The sequence below is a fragment of the Pleurodeles waltl genome, chromosome 6, assembly GCF_031143425.1.
Source record: "Pleurodeles waltl isolate 20211129_DDA chromosome 6, aPleWal1.hap1.20221129, whole genome shotgun sequence".
Taxonomy (NCBI): domain Eukaryota; kingdom Metazoa; phylum Chordata; class Amphibia; order Caudata; family Salamandridae; genus Pleurodeles; species Pleurodeles waltl.
This window is the reverse complement of record NC_090445.1, coordinates 1,053,415,277-1,053,438,230: the sequence shown is the minus strand read 5'-3', so window position 1 is coordinate 1,053,438,230 and position 22,954 is coordinate 1,053,415,277. Positions and strand designations below refer to the sequence as shown.

The 22,954-nt window shown below is 46.8% G+C and overlaps 2 protein-coding genes across 2 annotated transcripts in view; one reads left to right on the top strand and one right to left on the bottom strand.

Annotated features, from left to right (window-relative positions):
* Positions 1-22,954, top strand: part of ICMT (isoprenylcysteine carboxyl methyltransferase) — a 67,198-nt gene that overhangs the window by 33,800 nt on the left and 10,444 nt on the right. The window lies entirely within an intron of this gene.
* Positions 20,638-22,954, bottom strand: part of RNF207 (ring finger protein 207) — a 972,487-nt gene continuing 970,170 nt past the window's right edge. The window contains exon 18 of the mRNA XM_069240003.1: positions 20,638-20,760. Within this exon, the coding sequence (XP_069096104.1) occupies positions 20,742-20,760 (19 nt within the window). The 3' untranslated portion in view covers positions 20,638-20,741. The remainder of the gene's footprint in view (positions 20,761-22,954) is intronic.

Sequence of the window (22,954 nt, the reverse complement as noted above, 5' to 3'; positions counted from 1 at the left end):
GAGACAATGAGGAGAGAGACAGCTCAGAGAGCAGGGAAGGCGCCTGTGAGAGAGAGAAGCAATAAATTGACCGGTTAAGAAGACAGCTGTGAGAGGTGGGGAGGTGGACACGTGAGAAATTGAAAACTAGGACTGGAGAAAATTAGAGTTGTGATAAAGTGACAGCTAAATGAGAGAGTGGTTGTACAATGTAGAGCGCGAAGTGTGTGATATAGACAGACCTGTTTGAAAAACAGCTGAAGAATAGATGGGGAGAAGGAAAAGTGAATGATAACCAATCAAACCAGGCAATATGTGGTGGGAGAAGAGTGAAAGAGGTAAAAAAGACAGAAAAAGTTGAGGAAGTCAGTTGTGAGAGGGGATTATTTGAACAGTAATTAGATCAACGAGAAAAGCAGTCGATACAGGAGGGTTGAGAAAGAGACAACAGGCAAGAAAGACAAATGAGAGAAATAATAAAAAGACTAACAATTGAGACAACAGTCATTTGAGGAAGCGTGCTATGACAGCAGGTGAAAGGTCATCTGACATCACTTTCTGTAATGTCATTGGGAGTTAACTGGCATACAATGTCACTTCCTCTACCTTTGGCATTCTAGTGAATCGACCCCTATGACTCTGAGCTAGCTCTTTATGAGAGTTTTCCCTTTGCTGTGCCAGAAATGAAAGTGGGGTACATCAGAAGCAAAAAAGCCTAACATGCTTGATTTAACATAGACATGAAAAATGGCTGCAAGTTAAGTAACATGACATTCAGTGAATGAGCAATATTCCAACAAATGTTGCATGAAGTGGTGTTAACTCTTTTGTTCTAGGAGATATTAAGTAGCATTAGATGTTGGACACAAAAAATTAAACCTTTTGTTTATCTTAACTAATAATGCTGAATGATCACAAAAATGTACTGAGGTGGACTGTTTTGTGCAAATTGGCACCAGTATTTGCATATATTTATTTGTGACAGACGAACCATAGTAGAGTTAAAATGTATTGGTAGCATATAAGAACATATAAAGCATGAAAAGTGAGACTTTATGGGAAATGGTTTTTGGACTCATCAATGTTTCCAGTTATTCTTAGTCAGCTAAAACATCTCTGTAGTCTGCACTTTATATACATGCAGTTTACTAGGTAACTGACCTTCAACATTCCTTTCCATATCAGCATAGTTCTATGTAGCATGCTTCATCTTAGTCCTTTCCCGAAAAGCTAAATTATATACTGGGCGGGCTTGGGGTGGGGGTGGGTCGGTTAATTTTATGAAGGGATGTACTACAGTTGTTTTCAAACTTTTAAATGCCGTGAAAAAAAATCACCGGGTCCACCCTCAGAATTTTTCACCATTCGTTGGCAATATTTAAATATGTCTAGACTTATATAAACATTACAGTTCAGTTTTGTTACCTTTTTAAAAATGAAATACTTTATTTTCTGCTTAAAACAAAGCACTGTTATCAGCATAATGCTTCTTTTGTCCAGAGAAACAACCCCCTCCATAATGATTGAGCCCCCACCCCAGAGAGGGTCAATCCCCCAGTTTGAAGACCTCTGCCTTACTGGGACATGAAAATATGATAGAGTTAAAATGCATCTGGGTGTCCCCTTTATCTGGCAATTTAAATGATGGGCTTCCAGAGACAGATTAAAAGAAGAACAACGGATGTGGAAGGAAAGTCAATGATTCCTACATCCGTAGGTCGTAATGTTTCAGCTGGTTGTTAATACCTCAGCAAGTCATTCAGCATTTATTAGGACCTTCCAGGTCCCAAATACTGTACTTGGGTCTACAACATGAACTTCACCACAGTCATCCCTCTCGTGCACTCGTACATCTAGAATACCAGATCTCTTGTTTTTGGGCACTTCCAAAATGTAAAGTTTCTAAGTTAATGGAGAAGAATTTACAATTAGTTATCATAGTCGGGTTACATCCCACTTATGTGACACTCGTGGTTAACTGCACACCGTGTCATTCCAAACTGATTCTTTCCCAGTTTTGGAAATGGTAATTATTTTCCACGTTTAACAAATGCACGGTAATACAAAGATACCATCACTCCGATGTTCACAGTCACATATCCTATTTTTGTTCACATGTACAGTCTGGTTACTGTAGTCCAGCTGCCCCACTATATCCATATCCATGCTGAAATAGATGCATTATTAGAGTCTGGAGGACCTTGATATTGACAATAAAGAATCTGAACTACAGGTACCTACTTGTTCAAGAGCTTTAAATTAGCCTATAAGAGTTTGAGCTGGCTAGTCCCTGTGTCACACACTGAAAAATAAAAACTTGTATACAAAAATGTAGCAGAACTCTCAAACCAAGTCTGTTAAAAAAAAAAAAAAAAAAAAAAGTCAGACTGTGGACATACATCCTACTCACGTCATTAAGGATCCAGCCAGGCAATGAACCTATTCGGATTCCCACAACTCCTGGATGTTGAAGTCTGGGGGTCCAGGCACCATCTTATGTTACCATCGGCCCCTGGCGTGTGTGATGACAACTGTATGGCCTAGCAGCCAATCAGAGGCCCCGTTACCAGGTCACAAAGAGCGTTGATCAATAATATGATGTTAGTTCAGTTTTTCATCTGATTTCCATTATTTCCTTAACACGTAGCCTATAATGGTGGATTCCAATTATCATCCCCCTTGTTGGTGGTAGGTGGAACAATAAAATAAATAAAAATAATTGGAAAATATGGTGAAGCAGGAAAATGTAATTCACCATGTTATTTATGTTTAGCACTTTTCATCTTAACCTCTTTTGTATGTCTGTTGTGTGGAATTTTACCATTCACTGGGAGTGTGCCCCCAGATTTGAAAAAACCCAGATCAAGGAAGGGAGGAGAGAGGAAAGGAATTAAGGTATATCTCAATATGTGTGCGGATGTCATTCTCTTAGTCACTGTGTCAAACATAACTCAAAATGCCCAAAAGGTTAGAACTTAAAGGCTGCCCCAGAGAATATAATCTTTCAGACAGATTATATAGGTATGTAAATATAAAACAGTCTTTATTTTGCTAATAGGATTCTGGAACCCGACATGCCGGTGTCAGTCATTGTCACTTGTTCAAGTACTGTTCATTGAAAATTACCAGTGATGTGGTCTTTTCTGCATAATGGGTGGCCATCTTAGGTGTTTCTTTTTCATCTGACATTGCTTCTTTGTTCCCTCAATCCTTAACTTGATTTTTCTACATGTCATCCCAGAATAGCTTAGCCCGCACAGGCAGGTCATTATTTAGATGACCTGTTTGAATTGCAATTTATATGTTTGAGTTGTACTGACTGTCTGGCAGCCCCAGGTCCAAAGATATGGATGCCTGTGTGAGGTGGCAAACAGTACAGTTGCCACAAGGGTAATGCTTAGTGAATGCTGGTAAGCCTCTTGGCGTAGTAGTGTTGTTGTTTTGTTCCTTTTAACTTGTCTCCAATACCTTGGATCTACCAGGACATACCTTTATGGTTTTTGCCCATTTAAAAAAAAAACTGGATGCCCACAAAGTGTAAGGTCTCTGTGTTCACAATCCGTCAGTGTTTTCTCTGGATTTTTTTTTAATGCAATTCGACATGGGGGAACATGTAGTCTAACACATCAGCTGTTGATTTTCCTCCTCTTCCATGTTCAGTGAGGACCTCCCTGTTATTGTTTCTTGCCCTCTTCAAAGACCTTCTGATAATAATTTTTGGGTACTTATGTTCCCTTAGCTTCTGAATGAATAGTTCAGCCTGTCTTCCAACTGCAGTTATGGGAAAGCCTCAAAAGTTGTCCTACTGGTACATTTTCTCACAGTGGGATAGGATGGAAGCTATCAAAGCGACAAAGACTGTGGGGGTCATTCTGACCCCAGCCGGCGGCGGAAGCCGCCGGCCTGGCTGGAACCACCAGAATACCGCTGCACGGTCAAAAGACCGCCGCAGGTATTCTGGGTTTCCCGCTGGGCTGGCGGGCGACCGCCAGAAGGCCGCCCGCCAGCCCAGCGGGAAACACCCTTCCATGAGGATGCCGGCTCCGAATGGAGCCGGCGGAGTGGAAGGGGTGCGACGGGTGCAGTTGCACCCGTCGCGATTTTCAGTGTCTGCCATGGGCCCCTGCAGTGCCCATGCCATTGGCATGGACACTGCAGGGCCCCCCCCGGGGCCCCACGACACCCCATACCGCCATTCTGTTCCTGGCGGCCAAAACCGCCAGGAACAGGATGGCGGTATGGGGGTCGGAATCTCCATGGCGGCGCAGCAAGCTGCGCCGCCATGGAGGATTCCCCAGGGCAGCGGGAAACCGGCGGTACACCGCCGGTTTTCCATTAGCCGCGGTCAGAATGCCCATGGGAGCACCGCCAGCCTGTTGGCGGTGCTCCCGCGGTCGTTGGCCCTGGCGGATTTTACCGCCAGGGTCAGAATGACCCCCTGTGTCTATTTATTTTAAATGAGTGTCTGGCTTCTGGGTGCTATCATTGAGGAATATATTTATATCAAGGAATGTCAGTGTAGTACTGTACATGAATCTCAGGAACTCATTTTGTGTGTTGATACATTAAAAAAACGTCATGACCCTGGGACGATCACCTCTCCATATTATCAGTACATAGTCAATATATCTTTTCCCCAGCATGATCTCCTCTCTGAAGGGGTTGGTATTAGTCAAGATCTTCCTGGTTCCAAAATGATGAAAGTAGAGGCAGTGATGATTGGAGCAGAAGTTTTTCCCCTGGAAGTACAGTGCACCAGCAGGTATAGGGTATTTTCAACCTCAAAGACGTTTCTTGCCAGGCACAAACAAATACCTGCCAGCACAAAATGTCTTGGAAGTATTATATGGCCACTCTTGGGGGAATAAAAAAATCTTCTAATATCTCCATAGTTTGTTCCTTCTGGAAGCTGGTATACAGCCTTTCAGTATGCAAACTGATGAGTAAATTCTCTTGGGGTTGTATTGCATGCCCACAACAGTAACCGGGGGTGCTTAATGTCCCTTAACTATGTGGGGATCCATAAGGCATAGAAAATAGTCACTAAAGTTAGACAATGGTTCCATGATAGAATTTATCCCGGACACCAGTTGGTCTTCTTGCTAGTGGTGTTCTGTTCTTGTTTAGTTTTGGAAGTGGGTAAAATGCAGGTATTGCTGTACTGTCTGCTGCCTGGAATTCTGCCTCTCTTTCCGATATGCACCTGCTGACTTCACCAGCTTCAAGTAGAGAAATCTTTTTTTTTTTTTTTTTCCTGCAAAGACTCCATAGGACTACATTCCATTGTTCCTTTGGTCTCCGAGGTGTCGGGGGGCATTTGATCCGTAATCCTTTTTTTTTTTTTTTTTTTTTTTTCCCGTATGACTGTAATGCCGACTTTGTCAGCTGGCTCTATTATTAAGCCACCATCAGTTTTTAGGATGAACAGTGCTGTTTTTCAGCATTCTGCATGTTGTGAAAAATACATATCTTAGAGGTGTCAATAGATTCAGGTCCTTGATCACTGCCTTTTCAAATGTAAAAATCTAAATTGGCATCATATTTGTTGGTGATGTGAAAAGGGATTTTGTCTTCAGGCCAGAGTCCTCTGGTTCTGTCTCCTGTTTGCTATCGAGAATAAAGCTCTGAACTTCTATTTTCAGAGAACATCTGCCATCTCGCAACTCAACTTACACTTGTCCGTTGATGGTGTGGGGACAAGTCCCAGTCCCTTGTTCAATGCTAGTACTTGATCTTCTGTAAGTGTTTTATCTGAGAAGTTCAGAACCAAGTTGATGTGCTTGTCCCTGGCTGTGTGCCTTTATCATGCTCCTTCAGTATGGGCCAATGATCCTCCCACTGGAGTTTTGGGATTTATCCTTTTTTTTTCACTCATACTTCCCCGACCTCTGGTTTAAAAAGGGAACCTGTTTTGGTGGGCTGGGAGTCCTGAGCAAATTGGAGAGGAAATGGATAATTCCAACCAAAAAATAGAGGACAGTGTGGCAGGCCTAGATACATAGTCAGGAAGGTGGTGAACGGCATGTTTGGAGAAAAACCCGTAGGGCCCCTACAGATTGCATCAGGAACTCTTTAGAAAAACCCTAATTCCTAATAATCTTTAACTTCTTCTCAAATAAAGTCACTTGCACTGTGCTTTTCAAATTAACTTCCATTGCATATACTTTAATCAGCATAGCATCTGACAATCTTTCAACTGCTTTGATTATTAACACCAGCCAGTTGTGTGTGCCCCTCCACGCTATCAGCTATCATTTCCTTATGAAGACAGGATCTTCCAAAAAGATCATTACTCACCATTAGCCCCTTGATGCTGTGGTGGACCTAAGCTACCTCAGTCAAGATGACCAAATGGAGTATTATCTTTATCCATATTAGTGTAAGTTCCATGAGAGGTTCTCAGTACTCCCCTTTTGCTAAAGAGTGGGTAACCCTCGTCAAATATCAGAGGTGGGCCAGACAGTAGCCGACTTACTTTATCGTTAGAAAATGCGAAGTCTAGATTGTCTGCCAGGATATATGAAGCAAGATGTGCTCTGAAACAGGTGTGTGAAGGTGTGTTAATTGGAGATGGAACTACCTCTTTTCTGGTTAAACCTCTCTTGAGACTTTCCAAGTTATGGGAATAAAGGTTTTGCTGTTTTTGATTTGTATAGGTGGACTAGTATATACTCCCAAGGCTCTATACCGCTTAATATCAGTTTAATCTATTAGGAGGGCGTGATGACATATTCTCAAGAGGCATACCTCAGTTCCCCAGTAGTGATTAAACCAGACCTAAAGGAGAGTTGGCCTTCCAGATAAAAGAATGGAGCACGCTTTATCATAGTCCTCGCCCCGTGAACTAAACTGTATACTAGGGGGACTCCAGGGGGGAAGGGGGGGGGTGGGGGGAGGGGTATGAGCCCTGTGATTTTATGAAGGGACACGTTACTGGAACCTGAAAGAAATGGGGGACTTTAAATTCCCTGATATAGGAAACATCCAGTGGTATTTTATTAAAATGCATCCAGGTATAGATTAAAAGGAGATCGGATGTGGAAGGAAAGCCCATGCTTCCTACATCCATCGGTCAACATGTTTTGGCTGGTAGTTAATGCCTAAGCAAGTCAATCAGCTTTCATCAGGCTCTTTCAACTCTCCAATATTGTACATACAACTTGAACTTCACCACAATCACCTCATGCACACACTTGCACATCTACAGTATCATATTTTTGGTTTTCTGATGGATACAACTACCTGTGGATTCCTCACCTCATGAATACTCCCATGGCGCCAGCATTCAACGGAAATCTTCTTACTAGTCTCTGCACGTCGACGAGGACGTCACTCTAGCCCACGCGACGCCGTCTGACGTCATACAGGCAATAAGAGGTCCTCGACGACGTGCGGACGTCCGTTCCCTTTTTTCCGTGCATTCGAAACGGTTATCTTCGAGGGAGCAACTGTTACTCTTGCGGTTACAGTGTATATCTTGCTGCGTAGTCTTTCGCTGTGGTAATAATGTCGCAGAGAAAGTCTGGATTTAAGCCTTGTCGTGAGTGTGGAGGCAAGATGTCGGTGACGGATCCTCATTCCGATTGCCTTTGGTGTTTGAGCTCCGACCACGACGTCTCGACTTGTGATTCATGTCGGCACATGAATCCAAAGGCCCTCAAGGAACGTGAGGCGAAGCTGTTTATGGCCAAGTCAAAGGAGAAACATCACAAGAAGTCTTCTTCCCCAAGACATCGGCGTCATCGAGACTCCCGGCGCCGTAGAGAATCTCGGCGTCATTCAAAGGAGACTCGTTCCAGGTCTCCGGATCGGCGCCGAAGGACATGGGAGGTCAGTCCCACGGTTACGCCGCATCCTTTGACGCCGTTGCCCTCTCCGGCGTCTCCAACTTCACCTGGACAGGCGTCGGTGATTGAGGTATTGGAGCCTCAAGTGTTTTCTCCGGCGCAGACGCCGAGGCCGGCGTCGGGGTCGCCTTCGAGACAGGCACCCCAGTATCCGGCTTTTCCCACCCCTGGAGCCGATAGTTCCGCATTCTTGAATGCGATGTATGCCATCTTCCAACAGATGGCTCCAGGGGGTGCTCCGGCTGGGCCTTTGGCCTTTTCTTTGGGTGATCCTGCGCCTCTTCGGCCGGCACCCTTTATGCCCTTTCTCCCGTTTGGGAACGTGGGCTCGGCGCCAGTGTCGGCGCCGGTGGCCGCTCCGGTGGCTTCAGAAGGATTGGCCCCGGGGATTTCCATCCCGTCGACGTCGGGATTTCGGCCTGTGACTCCGGTGGGTCGATCTGCTTCAGCTGCTCTTCCGTCGGCGCCGAAGTTACCTGTGGCGCCGGATGCGGCGTCGGTGGCTTCTGAAGATCGGCGCCGATCTTCGACTTCGGCGGAGGCATTGTCGACTCCGCGTATTGAGCAACGACTTCATTCAAGGAGACGTGCTCTCCGTGTATTAGAAGAGCAGGAGTACCAACGAGCCTTAGAGGAACGGGCTTTTCGGCAGATGTACAGTCCACATTGTTGGATCTCCCGTTTGATGGGGACAAACTGTTTGGAGCTAAGGCTGATTCGGCCTTGGAACGTTTTAAGGAAAGCAGGGCCACGGATAAGTCGTTAGGGCTCCAAGCTCCTTCTTCCACGGCCTCTTCCAGATTCTTCAGGAGGTTTCGTGGATTTGGGCGTGGCTCTTCCTCCTCTTCCTTTCGGGGGAGATATCAGCAACCTGCTTCTTCCCATCCCTATAGATCTTTCAGGGGGAGAGGTATGGTCCGCACCAGAGGAGCCTCTCAGCAGCACTCTGCCTCTTCCTCATCCTCTGGCGGGGTGCAGCAGGGGAAGCAGCCTTAGGCTTCCACTATTTCCCACTCACTCCTCTCCTGTAGGGGGAAGATTACAGCATTTTCTCACCAAATGGAAGACTGTTACATCGGACACTTGGGTTCTCAGTGTTGTGGGAAAAGGCTACACCCTTCCCTTTCGGGAGTTCCCGCCCCTCATCCCGCCCCGCCCTTCGTATTGTTCAGAAGAACACCTCCTGTTGCTAGAACAGGAGGTGCAAGTCCTCCTTTCAAAGGGCGCGGTGGAGTTGGTCCCGGAGCAGGAAAGGGGTCGAGGAGTTTACTCAAGGTATTTCCTGATTCCCAAGAAGGATGGTCGTTTGAGACCAATTCTGGACCTGAGGATCTTGAATTGGTTCCTCAAGCAGGAAAAGTTCAAGATGCTGACCCTAGCACAGGTGCTTTTGGCGTTGAACATGGAAGACTGGATGGTGTCTGTCGACTTGCAGGATGCTTACTTTCATATCCCGATACTCAAGTCACACAGGAAGTATCTCCGGTTTGTGGTGGGATCGCAACACTATCAGTTTGCGGTCCTTCCGTTTGGTCTTACTTCAGCACCTCGAGTCTTCACGAAGGTGATGTCGGTGGTTGCGGCAGAACTCAGAAGGAAGGGGATAGCAGTATTCCCTTACTTGGACGACCGGTTGATCAAAGCCAAGTCCCCGGAGCTTGTGTCGCATCATCTGCAGTCAACAACCCAGTTGTTGTTCGACCTGGGTTTTTCGGTGAACGAGCCCAAATCTCACCTAGAGCCCTCTCAGCGCCTCCTGTTTATAGGGGCAGTACTGGATACAACATTGGGTCGGGCCTTTCCTCCGCCTCAGCGGATTCAAGATATTCAGGATTTGGTTCCAATGTTTCAAAATGGAGCGGTAGTTCCAGTCCTCAAGGTCCTTCGTCTGCTCGGTCTTTTTGCCTCCTGCATTCTGTTGGTCACGCATGCTCGCTGGCACATGAGGGCTCTTCAGTGGTGCCTCCGAAGGCAGTGGTCTCAACACAGAGGGGATCTAGAGGGTACTGTCAAGATCTCCAGAGATGCTGCTGTGGATTTGAAGTGGTGGATTGCAAGCAACAATCTTTCACAAGGAAAGCCGTTCCAGCAGTCGCCACCAGTGGCCACAGTCATAACGGATGCTTCCACTCTAGGGTGGGGAGCTCATCTGGGGGATCTGGAGATCAAAGGTCTTTGGTCTCCAGAGGAACAGATGTTTCACATCAATCTGTTAGAGTTACGGGCTGTACGTCTGGCTCTCAAGGCCTTCCTCCCTTCCCTTCGTGGTCAGTCGGTACAGGTCCTAACGGACAATACTACCACGATGTGGTACATAAACAAGCAGGGAGGAGTGGGGTCGTACCTTCTCTGCAGAGAAGCTCTTCGACTATGGTCCTGGGCAAAGGACCATCGGATTTGCTTGATAGCAAACCATCTGGCCGGAGTTTTGAACGTGCGTGCGGACAGTCTCAGTCGCCACTTCTCGGCAGACCACGAGTGGCGTCTCCATCCAGATCAAGTCCGTTTAATCTTCCAGAGGTGGGGGTTTCCTCGGGTAGATCTGTTCGCCACTCGAGAGAACGCGCATTGTCCGTTGTTCTGCAGCCTTCAGTATCCGATGCAGGGAGCGTTGGGGGACGCGTTTCAAATAACCTGGTGCGGCCAGTTGCTTTACGCGTTTCCTCCCATACCCTTGATTCCTCGAGTATTGAGGAAGATTCGCCAGGACCGGGCTCTAGTCATCCTAATAGCTCCGGATTGGCCAAGGAGGGTATGGTATTCCGACCTTCTCCAACTCTCAATGTGCCCGCCGCTCCGTCTCCCTTTCAGGGCAGACCTCCTCTCGCAGTCGCAGGGGCAGGTTCTACACCCCAACCTCCAGAGTCTGCACCTACATGCCTGGAGATTGAACGGGGCAACCTGAGTTCCTTCTCTCTCCCGCCTGAGGTAGTGGATGTTATATTAGCGGCCAGGCGACACTCCACTAAATCTATCTACGCTAATAGGTGGTCTAAATTTGTTGCGTGTTGTGGAGAGAGGCAGATTGATCCTTTGCATGCTCATCTATCGGACGTTTTGTCTTTTGCTCTGTCTCTGGCGCAGAAAGGTTGTGCAGTGGCTACCATTAAGGGTTATTTATCGGCCTTGTCAGCCTTCATATGTCTTCCAGACCAACCATCTTTATTTAAATCCCCTATTGTTATCAGATTCTTGAAAGGTCTTCTAAATCAATATCCTCCAAAGCCATTCGTTATGCCGCAATGGGATTTGTCCTTGGTCCTGACTTTCCTTATGGGGTCCCCTTTTGAACCTATGCATTCTTGCCCCTTGAGGTATTTGGTTTTAAAAACAGTCTTCCTGATATCTATAACATCAGCAAGGAGAGTGAGTGAGTTGCAGGCCTTATCAGTAAAGCCCCCTTATACAACTTTTTATGGGGATAAGGTGGTGTTGAGGACCAAGGCTGCTTTCCTCCCGAAGGTTGTTTCACCCTTCCATTTGGCTCAGGCAATTACTTTGTCCACGTTCTATCCTCCGCCTCATCCTTCCAAAGAGGAAGAAAGACTGCACCGTCTGGATCCAAAGAGAGCATTGAGCTTCTTTATTGATAGAACAAAGGATTTCAGGCTGGAGGATCAGCTGTTTATTGGATACGTGGGCAAGAGGAGAGGAAAGGCAGTCCACAAGAGAACACTATCCAGGTGGGTTGTTCTTTGCATTAAAATATGTTACTCTTTGGCAAAGAAGGATCCTCCTGAGGGCATTAGAGCTCATTCCACCAGAGCTAAGTCGGCCACTTCGGCCTTGGCCAGGGGTGTTCCTGTGGTCGACATCTGCAAGGCCGCAACTTGGTCGTCCCTTCACACTTTTGCAAAACATTACTGTTTGGATTCTGAGGTTAGAAGGGACGGCCATTTTGCACGGTCAGTGCTGCAGGATTTCTTGGTTTGACCATTTAGGCACCCACCGCCGGGCGTGGTACTGCTTTGGGACTCTATTCATGAGGTGAGGAATCCACAGGTAGTTGTATCCATCAGAAGAACGAGTTACTTACCTTCGGTAACGACTTTTCTGGTGGATACATTAGCTACCTGTGGATTCCTCACGGTCCCACCCGCCTCCCCGTTGCCTTTCTGGTCTTACCAAGTAATCCTTGAGTGTGCTCCTCTTGGTCTTTGAGGGTGCAATAGATGTGTATATAATATATTTATATATATGTATATATGTATATATCTTTGTGTATATACTTGGTGTGTGTATATATTTTAAAAGAGAGAGTTTTATATATATATTTATATAAAAAGATTTACAGTTATTCATACAATGTTGTGTATTTTTACAATATAATGGGATGTTGCCTTGCTCTTTCATTGCATTGCCTGGTTGTTCTCATGCACGTAAAAAATGATTGGTACTGACGTCCGCACGTCGTCGAGGACCTCTTATTGCCTGTATGACGTCAGACGGCGTCGCGTGGGCTAGAGTGACGTCCTCGTCGACGTGCAGAGACTAGTAAGAAGATTTCCGTCGAATGCTGGCGCCATGGGAGTATTCATGAGGTGAGGAATCCACAGGTAGCTAATGTATCCACCAGAAAAGTCGTTACCGAAGGTAAGTAACTCGTTCGTCTGGTATTTCCTTTTCTTTGTTGCAATGTCACGTGAGATGTTTAGTCCTGCCCCTTCCCAAATGAAAGACTTGAATTTCGATAGTTGTCAGTGGGTGTGTTGACTTGTCCTTCCTTGTTGGGACACAACATGCTTTCTTGGTTTTACGGTCCTCCAAAATCCTATAACCAAGGCTTTGGGAATTCACTGCTCAAGAAAAAGGACCATAGTTCTGCTTTATGTCCTCACACCATTCTTCCAGTCCAAAATACATGGATTGGCCCTCATATTACTTTTTCAAATCAGTGATCTTGGGTTTAAGATGTGCTGTGAGTTTGTCAAGCTTGTCATTTTCTTTTTTTTTTTTTTTTTTTTCTTTTTTTTTTGTGGTCATTAGATGCATCATCTGGTCTCCTAACTCTTGTTTCGGCTTCCAAGATCTCATAGATAGATCTTTGAAGTCTTTCCTTATTGCAGCTATTACTACCTACAGTAATCCGTGTTCATTTTTTACATTGAGCAATATCATGAACTCTGTTTAGTAAAGTATATATCTGCATTTATCTACACACAGGGAGCCTCGTCGTTTTGTTTAATTGGGCTGCCATTAATTTGATTGTAATATGTTTTGCAACAAATTTCTATCAATGTATCACTAGATTCAGTTTTTATAATTCATGTTTATTCATGGTTGCAACTATAGTATAGCGCATGAAAGAACAAGATGCTAAGGATTTGAGTGATTTGCATGAATGGTAATGGTGTGACCTTGTAGTAAAAGGACTGAAATACACCAAGGAACTCTGCCTCTGTAAGGTCAATGAGCTTTTCAGTGGTTCCGTGGTTTGCAATATCCACTGCATTGTACAGCAGAAGGTACTTTATCCCATATAAAATACATGTAAGCCTGCAATCTGTGTATAAAATCTTGCCTCCATTTTCCTTATTATAGTTAAGTTGCGATGTTTCACCTCACCTGTAATAGCAATATCAGCCAAGGTGAAAGACGGGATAAATAGCATGATTACAGCTTGAGTTTACAATACAAAACAATAACTGGTTTTACATTGTTCTGATCTGTTTTACCAGGAAAGGGCTATTTATAGCAATATGTTGTTATAGGCACACTATAGGTTACAACAGGATGTAGAGAATTGCTCTGCACTGCAGATTTACATTAAACTGATTACAATACCTTTTTGCAACATTTTACAAACCGCTTTTTTGTATTTTTAATTTACTACTACACATTCTGCCTTTATTTTTCTTGTCTGCAACCATACTATTTCTTTCATGCGAAAGAGCAAGGCACTGGGGAGTTAAACTGTGGGAATGGTAACAGTGTAAACATGTGGGGGGCATGGCTAAAATGGCGGCCGCGAAGGTCGCCTAGAACGTAGGCTCCGACCCGGGCCTAGCAAGTCATCCTGTTCGGCGCTCCTGGGGTGGCAGAAACCCATACTGTTGATCGGAGGAATCCCTCAGCAGCCGGCCAGAGCACACAGGAGCGACACGGAGCGGATGCTGCAATCCTGCGAGCCTCCGACGCGGGGGATACCTTGCCGGCCGACGGAGCCTGGGGCTCGTGTATGGAGGGGGCGTGGCGGGGCGGCGACCTGGAGCAAACTGCGGCCGGACATAGAGGGGTGCGGTGAGTGGCTGGGGGGACACCAGCAAGTGGGGCCGTTGTCAGTCTGGAGTACCTTCTCAGCCCCCCCCCCCCTCCGCCCGGACTTTCCGAGATGCTGTATAAACTGGTGACACGGCGCGTAGGAGCAAGGCGGCGCTGAAACAAATGGGCACAATTTAAATCTATACAATGGGGATCTCCTCCCCCCCTCCCTCCTCCTCGCTACTCCGCTGTTCAAAGGAGTGAATTTGAGGGACCAAAGGCCTGTTTGCGGTGAGCCACTCCATCATAAACAATCAAAAAGTGTGAAGACAATGGGCAGAAGTAGGGGGGTGCAAATGACTACCTGAACTGGGCACTAGGATGCCCCAAACGTCACAATAATATCAAGAAGGACTAGGCCGTTTTGGCAGTTTCACCGGCCTCGCGACTGATTACCATCACTACAAGGAGCGGCGACTCCTGGAATCCCTGCTGCCCTATTTGTGGTGACTGTCGCTGGTTCGGGGGGGCCTGGGTCGCGCTGTATGGTCTCTCACTAGATCGTGGGTGTTGATCCCCGGGCGAAGTTTGGTGCGCAGTTCACACATTGGAGGAACAATTTAGAACACAGTGGAGTGACCCTGCCCGGCTGACATGGCGGGGAAATCCAAGGCGTCTAAAGCCCAAGAGCGTACTGTCTCCTCAGTGTTCCCAGGTGGGCAACAGGCGGTGCCTGATCTGCTGTCCCTGGAAACCACACTACAATCCCACTCTGCCCATTTTGAGAAAATCCTACAAGCGATCATGGACACTAAATCTTCACTTGAAAATAGAATTGACACAGTATCTCAAGACCTCAATTTGCTAAGGGTGGATCATCGTAATCTGAAGGAGAGAGTCGGGACAGTAGAGGTCACACTGGGCGGGATGGACCCAATGGTCTCAGAGAGCCAGAAACAAATTCAACGCTTGGACTCTGAGGTGAAAGCCCTCTGGAGACTTGCTGAGGGCAGATCGTGCTGTAACAATGTCTGCTTCCTGGGATTTCCTGAAAGATCGGAAGGGCAAAACTCAAAGTTATTCTTGGAGCAGTGGCTGATCAAGGAGGTGCTGCATGGTGTCCCATCAAAGTTCTTCTCAGTGGAAAGGGCACACAGTGTTCCGGGGAGACAACCGGCTCCAGGACTGCTGCCTAGACCGATGATAGCTCGATTCCTTAATTATAGAGATCGAGATGCGATACTGCAACACTTTCGCAGTAAAGGACCAATCCAATATGAGGGGACTTCCAACACTGCCTATCTGGAGTTTACCCAGGAAGTACAGCGACAATGCCACTCTTACATGAAAATCAAACCGCCTCCGGGAGCATAATATTAAGTATGCCCTGAAATTCCTGCTAAACTTAGACTGATCTCGGATGATTGAACCCACGTTTTCACCACCCTGGCAGCCACCTGGACATGGATGCACGCCAAGGGCATAGCACAGGCCCAAGAAGAGACAGGAGATGGTGATGCATGGCTCACATCGCTGGCACGGAGGAGATCCAGGAAGCGCTCAAAGGCACAACCCACGGAAACACAAGCTGCGGCCGAGAGAGCAAAAGTGCTGAAGGAGACAACTCTGCGCACACAAAACTCTTTCGGAGTGCTACAGGCTAATCTAAATGAACATACGGACTCGGACTCTGGTAGCTCCGACTCAACTGTTTTGGAGGCGCTGAGGGGCCCGGCGTTCACGCCCGATCTGCAGATGTACTGTGATTGCCGTGGGGCGTAGGTGGTTGGGGGGGGTTGCTTCATTCTTTCTTTTACTCCACGGCCCTGCAGTGGAACCTAGAGGTTACAGGGTTAAGAAAGATTGGAATGACATCACTTTAACATACAAGTACCAGCCGGACATCTTTTTCCCTTACACCCGTAGCACATTGCCTCGTGCCCTGGGAGATAATGAGGCAGTGTACCCTGGGAGCATCGATACGTTTACTTTTTGCTTAAATGTTGGGGGCCCCTTATAAGGACCACCTCCAATTGCTACCACAGCTCCCCAGATGGTATCCACATGGATACAGTTTCTTGATGTTAGAAGTGTGCTGTGTTTTTTGCTACTATGGATGGCAGTTAGAAAAGTGCAATTATGCCACAGTTATTGGCGGTTTGCAGGGGTGGGTGGGGGGTTTGAGTGGTTTTGTTTATATTTATTAGGTCTATCTGAATTGCAAAGTATATCCTTACAGCTGTTCACAGTAATTCTCAGAAATGGAGTAGTGCAACTTGTAATAGAGCTGGAACCCGGGACACAACACACACACAAACATTTTACAATAGGACATGGTTCAGTGTGCATTCTGCATTATGCATGAGTATAACTTAATTACGTGGAATGTGCGAGGCATGGCTGCGCAGGGCAAGAGGCGCCAAATTTACACTTACCTCAAACGTCAAAGAATACACATTGCTATCCTACAGGAGACACACCTATTGGAAGCTGATTTGCAGGCGCTAAGGGGGCGCTGGGGAGGACAGATTTTAGGCACATAATTTTCGGCCTATGCGAGGGGGGTATTGGTGTGGATAGCACAAGGGGGTCCATACGTCCAACATACACATAGGATAGACCAAGGGGGGCAGATATGTGGTGACAGAGGGACAGTTGGACAGCAAACAACTCACAATCATAGGGATTTACACCCCTAACAGCGCGTTGACCGAATTTCTACGCACATTGTCCCCAGCACTGCTGATAAACCCCGCAGCGCCTGCTGTGTGGGGCGGAGATTTTAACAGCACCCCAGATATATCGCTGGATCGATCGACACCGCCCCCAGGGGGGATGACATGTAGGCGTGGCACTAGTCCACTGCTGGCCAGGGCAGGCGACATGAGACTGCACGACATTTGGCGTATTTGCCACTCGACATATAGGGAACACTCGTTCTACTCCACACCCCATAAGGTACACACCATGATAGATATTCTGTGGGGGACTCCAGACATATGCTCTCTAATCATAGATTCTGGCTAGTTAGCCAAAACACACTCTGATCATTCCCCGCTAATGATGACAATGCGCGGTCCCTACTTGGCGCCTGCAGGTGGAGGCCCTTCAGGATCAGGCATTTAAGGAAGAATTGAACACAACAATAAGGCAATACTGGGAAGCAAACAGTGGCTCTACAGAAACGAGAGCGATGGCGTGGGATGTACATAAGGTTATCGTGCGGGATCATTGCCTGTCGGCCTCTTGGGGAGTGTGGCACACCCTCCACGCGGAAATCGCCAAGCTGGAGAAAGAAATGAGAGTTTTTTGGGGGTTGCGGTAGCTCAAAATGAGTGCACCATCCACGGAGCTTAGGGCTCAGCGGATGAAGCACAAGGAGGCGGACCTACGGCTCCACTGTCATGATTATAATTACCACCTGGTGCGCTTACAAACAGAAGGCGACAGATCGGGGAGGCTGCTGGCATGGCTTCTTCGAGAGGACCGCCAGCAGACTCCCATAGGAGCTATACGCCTAGCACATGGAACTATGGCCACCACCCAGGAAGCGATTAATAAAGCGTTCAAAGAATATTACACAGGCTTGTACAAGGGGCAAACCACATGCAACACTCAACAACTAGGGTCCTTTCTTGTGGGGGCGCCCCTGGCACGGTTGTCACAATTAGACAGGGCGACATTGGAGGCTCCTTTCACGGTGGAGGAACTGGAGGTGGCAGTGGCACAGATGTTCCGTGATAAAGCACCAGGGATGGATGGCTTGCCAATAGAGTACTACATCACTTACTCGCAACATTTGAAACACCACTTGTTGGCGGTGTTCGAGGAGGCGTGGTCCTGCAGTCTGCTCCCACCATCGCAAAGAGAGGCACTGATAGTGGCCCTTTCTAAACAGGGCCGGGATCTCACAGACGTTAGGTCGTACAGACCGCTCTCCCTACTCAACCTAGATTGCAAAATCTTGGGTAAAGTATTGGCAAACAGACTTGCCCCCATAATACACACTTTAATTCATGAAGATCAAAATGGCTTTATTCCAAAACGCAATACATTCCTAAATATTCGCAGATTGCTTAGCGTCATTGGGAACACTCCGCCTGAGGCGTACGATAATGTGACGATGTCATTAGACATCGAGAAGGCATTTGACACGCTAGGCTGGGACTTTCTGTTTGTCACCATGCATGATATGGGGTTTGGCCCTGGCTTCATACGCTGGGTACAGACATATGCTGAACCCAGGGCTAGGGTGAAAACGGGAGGCATCATATCTGATAGCTTACCCATCAGCAGAGGAACCAGGCAGGGATGCCCACTGTCTCCCTTGCTGTTAACCTAGTCGCCAATGGCTCCATCGCAATGGCTATGTGCAGCGGAGAGGAAGGGGGGGGTGTGCAGATCTGGAATGTACCATATTATTTTGCTATATGCGGATGACGCATTGATATATTTGGAAAGGGGGAGCAAGAAGATGTCTTCGGTGATATCCCTGTTAGATGATTATGGGAGTATATCGGGGGTGGTGGTCAATTGGGACAAATCTTGCTTGTTTCCCTTGACTGTTTGGCCCCTTGGTGCAAGGGAGGATGCTCAAGCGGGTAGTCGGAGGTGGTGTTTTGACACATTTAAATGCCTGGGAGTCCATATTTATCATAAATCCGAGGACCTGAAGGATGGCAGTCTGGGTCGAACGCTGAACTCTATGAAAGGATCTTCGCATTTTTGGTGCTCGCTCCCCTTGTCACCGTTGGTAGCGGTGGCGAACATGTTACTACTTCCCCATCTTCTTTACTATTTCGCGGCACTACTGGTCGCAGTACCCAAAAGTTTTTTTTGCGAACTGAATAAACTACTACTGGGACTCATATGGGGAAAGGGCAGGACTCGAGTTGCACTTACCACCCGACACCGGCCATTAAGCGAGGGCGGGCCAGGTGCCCCCAACTTTAAACTTTATTTTGCTTCAGCGCAACTGCAATGGGTACTGAACTGGATACACAGGCCTGAATCGGCAGAGTCTGTGTGGGTTAACACGCAGCTACATGGTGTGCCGCTTCTCACATGGCTGTCGAATAACTTGGTGAAGGGTGCCACTGGTAATCCCTTAATGATAGCTGCACATGAATGCTGGAAACGGTATATACAAAAAAAACACACGAGGTCCCCATACTCCCCCCTCATCCCCTTGGGACAGCTTTCAGGAAGTGTCAACAGGACCAGAGTGTACTCCGCTGCCGTTTGGGCAGAGACAGGATTATTAACAGGAGGAGACTGCTTTGAAGACTGAGTTTTGATGTCATTTGAGACGTAAAAGATCTTGCGTCGGTAAGGCCAGGTCAATTCATAGCTTACTACTCTATATGCCATCTAATTAGGAGGGCGTGGACGTCAGGCAACCAGAACCAGCCATTTCCCCTGCACTACACCACACGTTGTTGTATGACAGCCAGACTAAAGTCATAACAAATCTTTATAAAGCCTTAAACAGATCTTCCGAAAATGGCTTGGAAAACGCAAGAGGGAGGTGGAACTCTGTTCTCCCGAACCCATTATCCTCTGAGGATTGGTCACAGGCCCTTGGTTACACCGACCGGTGTCGCGGAACCCCAGGTTTGGTTACTCCCAATTCAATTATGTACATCAGACATACCTATCACCGTCGCATCTGAGGCGCATGTTCCCCGAGTCCAGTCCTCTATGCCCCCGCTGTGACTTCCCGTCGGCCCCCTTCTATCATATGGTATGGGAGTGCGGTCCCCCAGAAGAATTGTGGAGAGAAGTAGTAGCTGATATCTCAGAAATAACGGACCATTTGCTCCCGTTAGAACCTAGATCTTGTTTACTGGGTGTTAGAATTAGGAACAAACTACATATATACATTCATACATTCATAGGTTTGCAGACCTAGCACTCATAATGTACAAAAGACTGATTGCAATGAACTGGAAAGCCCCCAAGGCACCAGACCTTAAATCGTGGCGCGCCCTGACACTACGCTGGGCGTGTACGGAGAATCAAGTATTACGCAGGCTGCGAGACAGAGGCCAGACCCACACGGGAAGTGGTGCTTGGGAAACATTTGTCAATAGACTAGAGGTCAAGAATGATGAGCTCCCACCGTGAATCTGATAGCACGGAGCACACATATTGGGGAGGGGGCATCTTGATTGCGCTGCCTGCACTCGCCTCCTGCATCATTTGCTCTCTCCCCTCATAGCACGATAATTGCATGGGAGGCCAGGAGAGGGGGGATGCCCGGTCGCTGTTTTATGTACACAACGAGGTAACTACACAAAATACACCCTGCAAGGGTACGCTGGGAAGCCGTAGCTGGATCAGTTTAAAGTAAGAGATGAATGACAAAATTGAGATAGGAATGCCGGCACACCCAAAAATATCATAGGGTCATGTAATCATAATAACGGACATGATAGATGACAAGTCAAAAACTCGCACACTCCACAAAAAACAATTATCTGGAATACACGTTATATCACACGACACTACAACACAATCCACCAGCACACGGAGGTTGGAGAGGAGGGTAGTGGACTCCATTAAAAAGTTAGAGATTGCAGTAATACCAATAATTCTTGATACAGTTGTTTATTGATGAATGTAAATCCTGCTATTCAGATCTAGTCCTAGTTGGTTACTACCTTACTGTGTTATTACAGAACAGTTGATATCCTGATGCTTCATCAGCTGCATTCATTGCTCTGTACCTGTGCTGAAAACAATAAAATATAAGTTAAAAAAAAAAAAAAAACAGTGTAAACGTGTTACAAGGAATAAAATACTCTCTTCCATACGTTAAAAGAATATTGCAAGTCACGTCGGATAAGGAAACTGCCTTTGGCCTCATTTCCCTACATGGTCACTGAAGTCCTCGGTGAATTGAAGTATCCTTGTAATGTATGTCAGGGGGTACTTTATCCCATATATTACACTTGAGTTGTGACATATGTAGTCACCACTAATAATCTAGCTGCTCAAAAATGTATTAGATTTGAGTTGCAATGTCTCCAGAGCCCCCTGCCAAAGTGAGAGACAACTCAAAGCATAATTACAGCTGCAGTTTGTATATGAAAACGAGAGCAGGATTTTCCTTCTTCTGATAATTGTTTATTTTAGAAAAAAAAAATCAGAAGAAAGAAGGTATTTAACATAACATGTTAATTTTTTACAAGAATCTGCATGTTTTCACACATTCTGAGCAGCCATATTTTGATCTGACTTGCATTAAACTTATTCTGATATCATTTTGCAACAAATTACTACTTGCTTTAGGGTGTGTTTTAATTTCACACTGCAGATTCCATTTTTATTCTTAATGCTTGCACACTGTCTCTTTCATATCTTGTTCAGAGCAAGACACCAAGGGGGTCATTCTGACCTTTGCGGACGGCGGAGGCCGTCCGCCAAAGTACCGCCGTCAGAACACCGCACCGCGGTCGAAAGACCGCGGCGGTGATTCTGACATTTGCCCTGGGCTGGCGGGCGGCCGCCAAAAGACCGCCCGCCAGCCCAGGGCAAATCAACCTTCCCACTAGGATGCCGGCTCAGAATTGAGCCGGCGGAGTGGGAAGGTGCGACGGGTGCAGTTGCACTCGTCGCGTATTTCAGTGTCTGCTGGGCAGACACTGAAATACTTTTTGGGGCCCCCAGGGGCCCCGCGGCACCCCCTACCGCCATCCTGTTCATGGCGGGAGAGCCGCCATGAACAGGATGGCGGTAGGGGGTGTCAGAATCCCCATGGCGGCGGAGCGCGCTCCGCCGCCATGGAGGATTCAGACGGGCAGCGGAAAGTCGGCGGTACACCGCCGACTTTCCGTTTCTGGCCGCGGCTGAACCGCCGCGGTCAGAATGCCCAGCGGTGCACCGCCAGCCTGTTGGCGGTGCTACCGCCGACCTCCGCCATGGCGGTAATTACCGCCATGGTCAGAATGACCCCCCAAGTGTTTAAGTGGTTTGTGGGTATGCTGATGGTGTGACAATGTATTGAAAGTAATAAAAAAAACTAAAATACCTTTGCCATGCATTCAAAGGATATTGCAAGTCACCTTGGAGTTCCATTACCTTATAAAGGAACTTAGACTTCATCCTTGTTCCTCTGTTTGGTCATGGAACTCCTCTGTAACTTGCATTAGCCTTAAAATGTGCTGAAGGTGGTACTTTATCCGATGTATAATCATTGTACTACTCTGAAGCCAAAACAATTGGCATTGCTAATGCATGCTCATGTTTAATAGTTTGGACAACTTGGTAAAATTAGGCAATTGTTTATGGAGGAGAAATAGACCTTTGTTCTTCAGACTGAGGATAGTACAGACCCCTGTAAAAATGGGCACGAGTTCCCAATCATGATGATCCAGTGGCAACTTTATGAGCCATGGCTGTTCTTTAGTGACGGTGTCTGGTCTACAAAGAGACAAGTTTGAGGTTGCCATTTTATCAAGCAATGACAATGTAGAAGTTCTAGTTTGTTCACAATTTACTACTTTGAGAGCCCCTACATTAGAGATGACCAAATGTTCTTAAGAATGGCCAATCTAATTTGTGTCAAATATTTTGATAATTTTTCAGAAATATAACTAGGATAAAGTCAATGTGCATAAAAAGACCAAACAAGTGGATGCACTAAACTGAGGAATTCCAAGGGCTCTGACCACGTTGCCCACCGAGCCAGGAGATTGCTATATTGTGGGAAGAGGGGGTGGGGGGAAGAAGGATTAGAAGGGACCCAGGTGAGCATATTGACTGCTGTGAAAAAGGTCACAAGTTGGCCAAGATTATGTGTATGGTGCATGGAGTGGTAGCATGTGAATATTAAGGTCTCATTAGGGGACTGATCAGTGTGACCTGTAGAAGGCTGCTGTATGTTGATATGTTGGAACCGTGGAGATGTAGAGACTGTGGCTGCA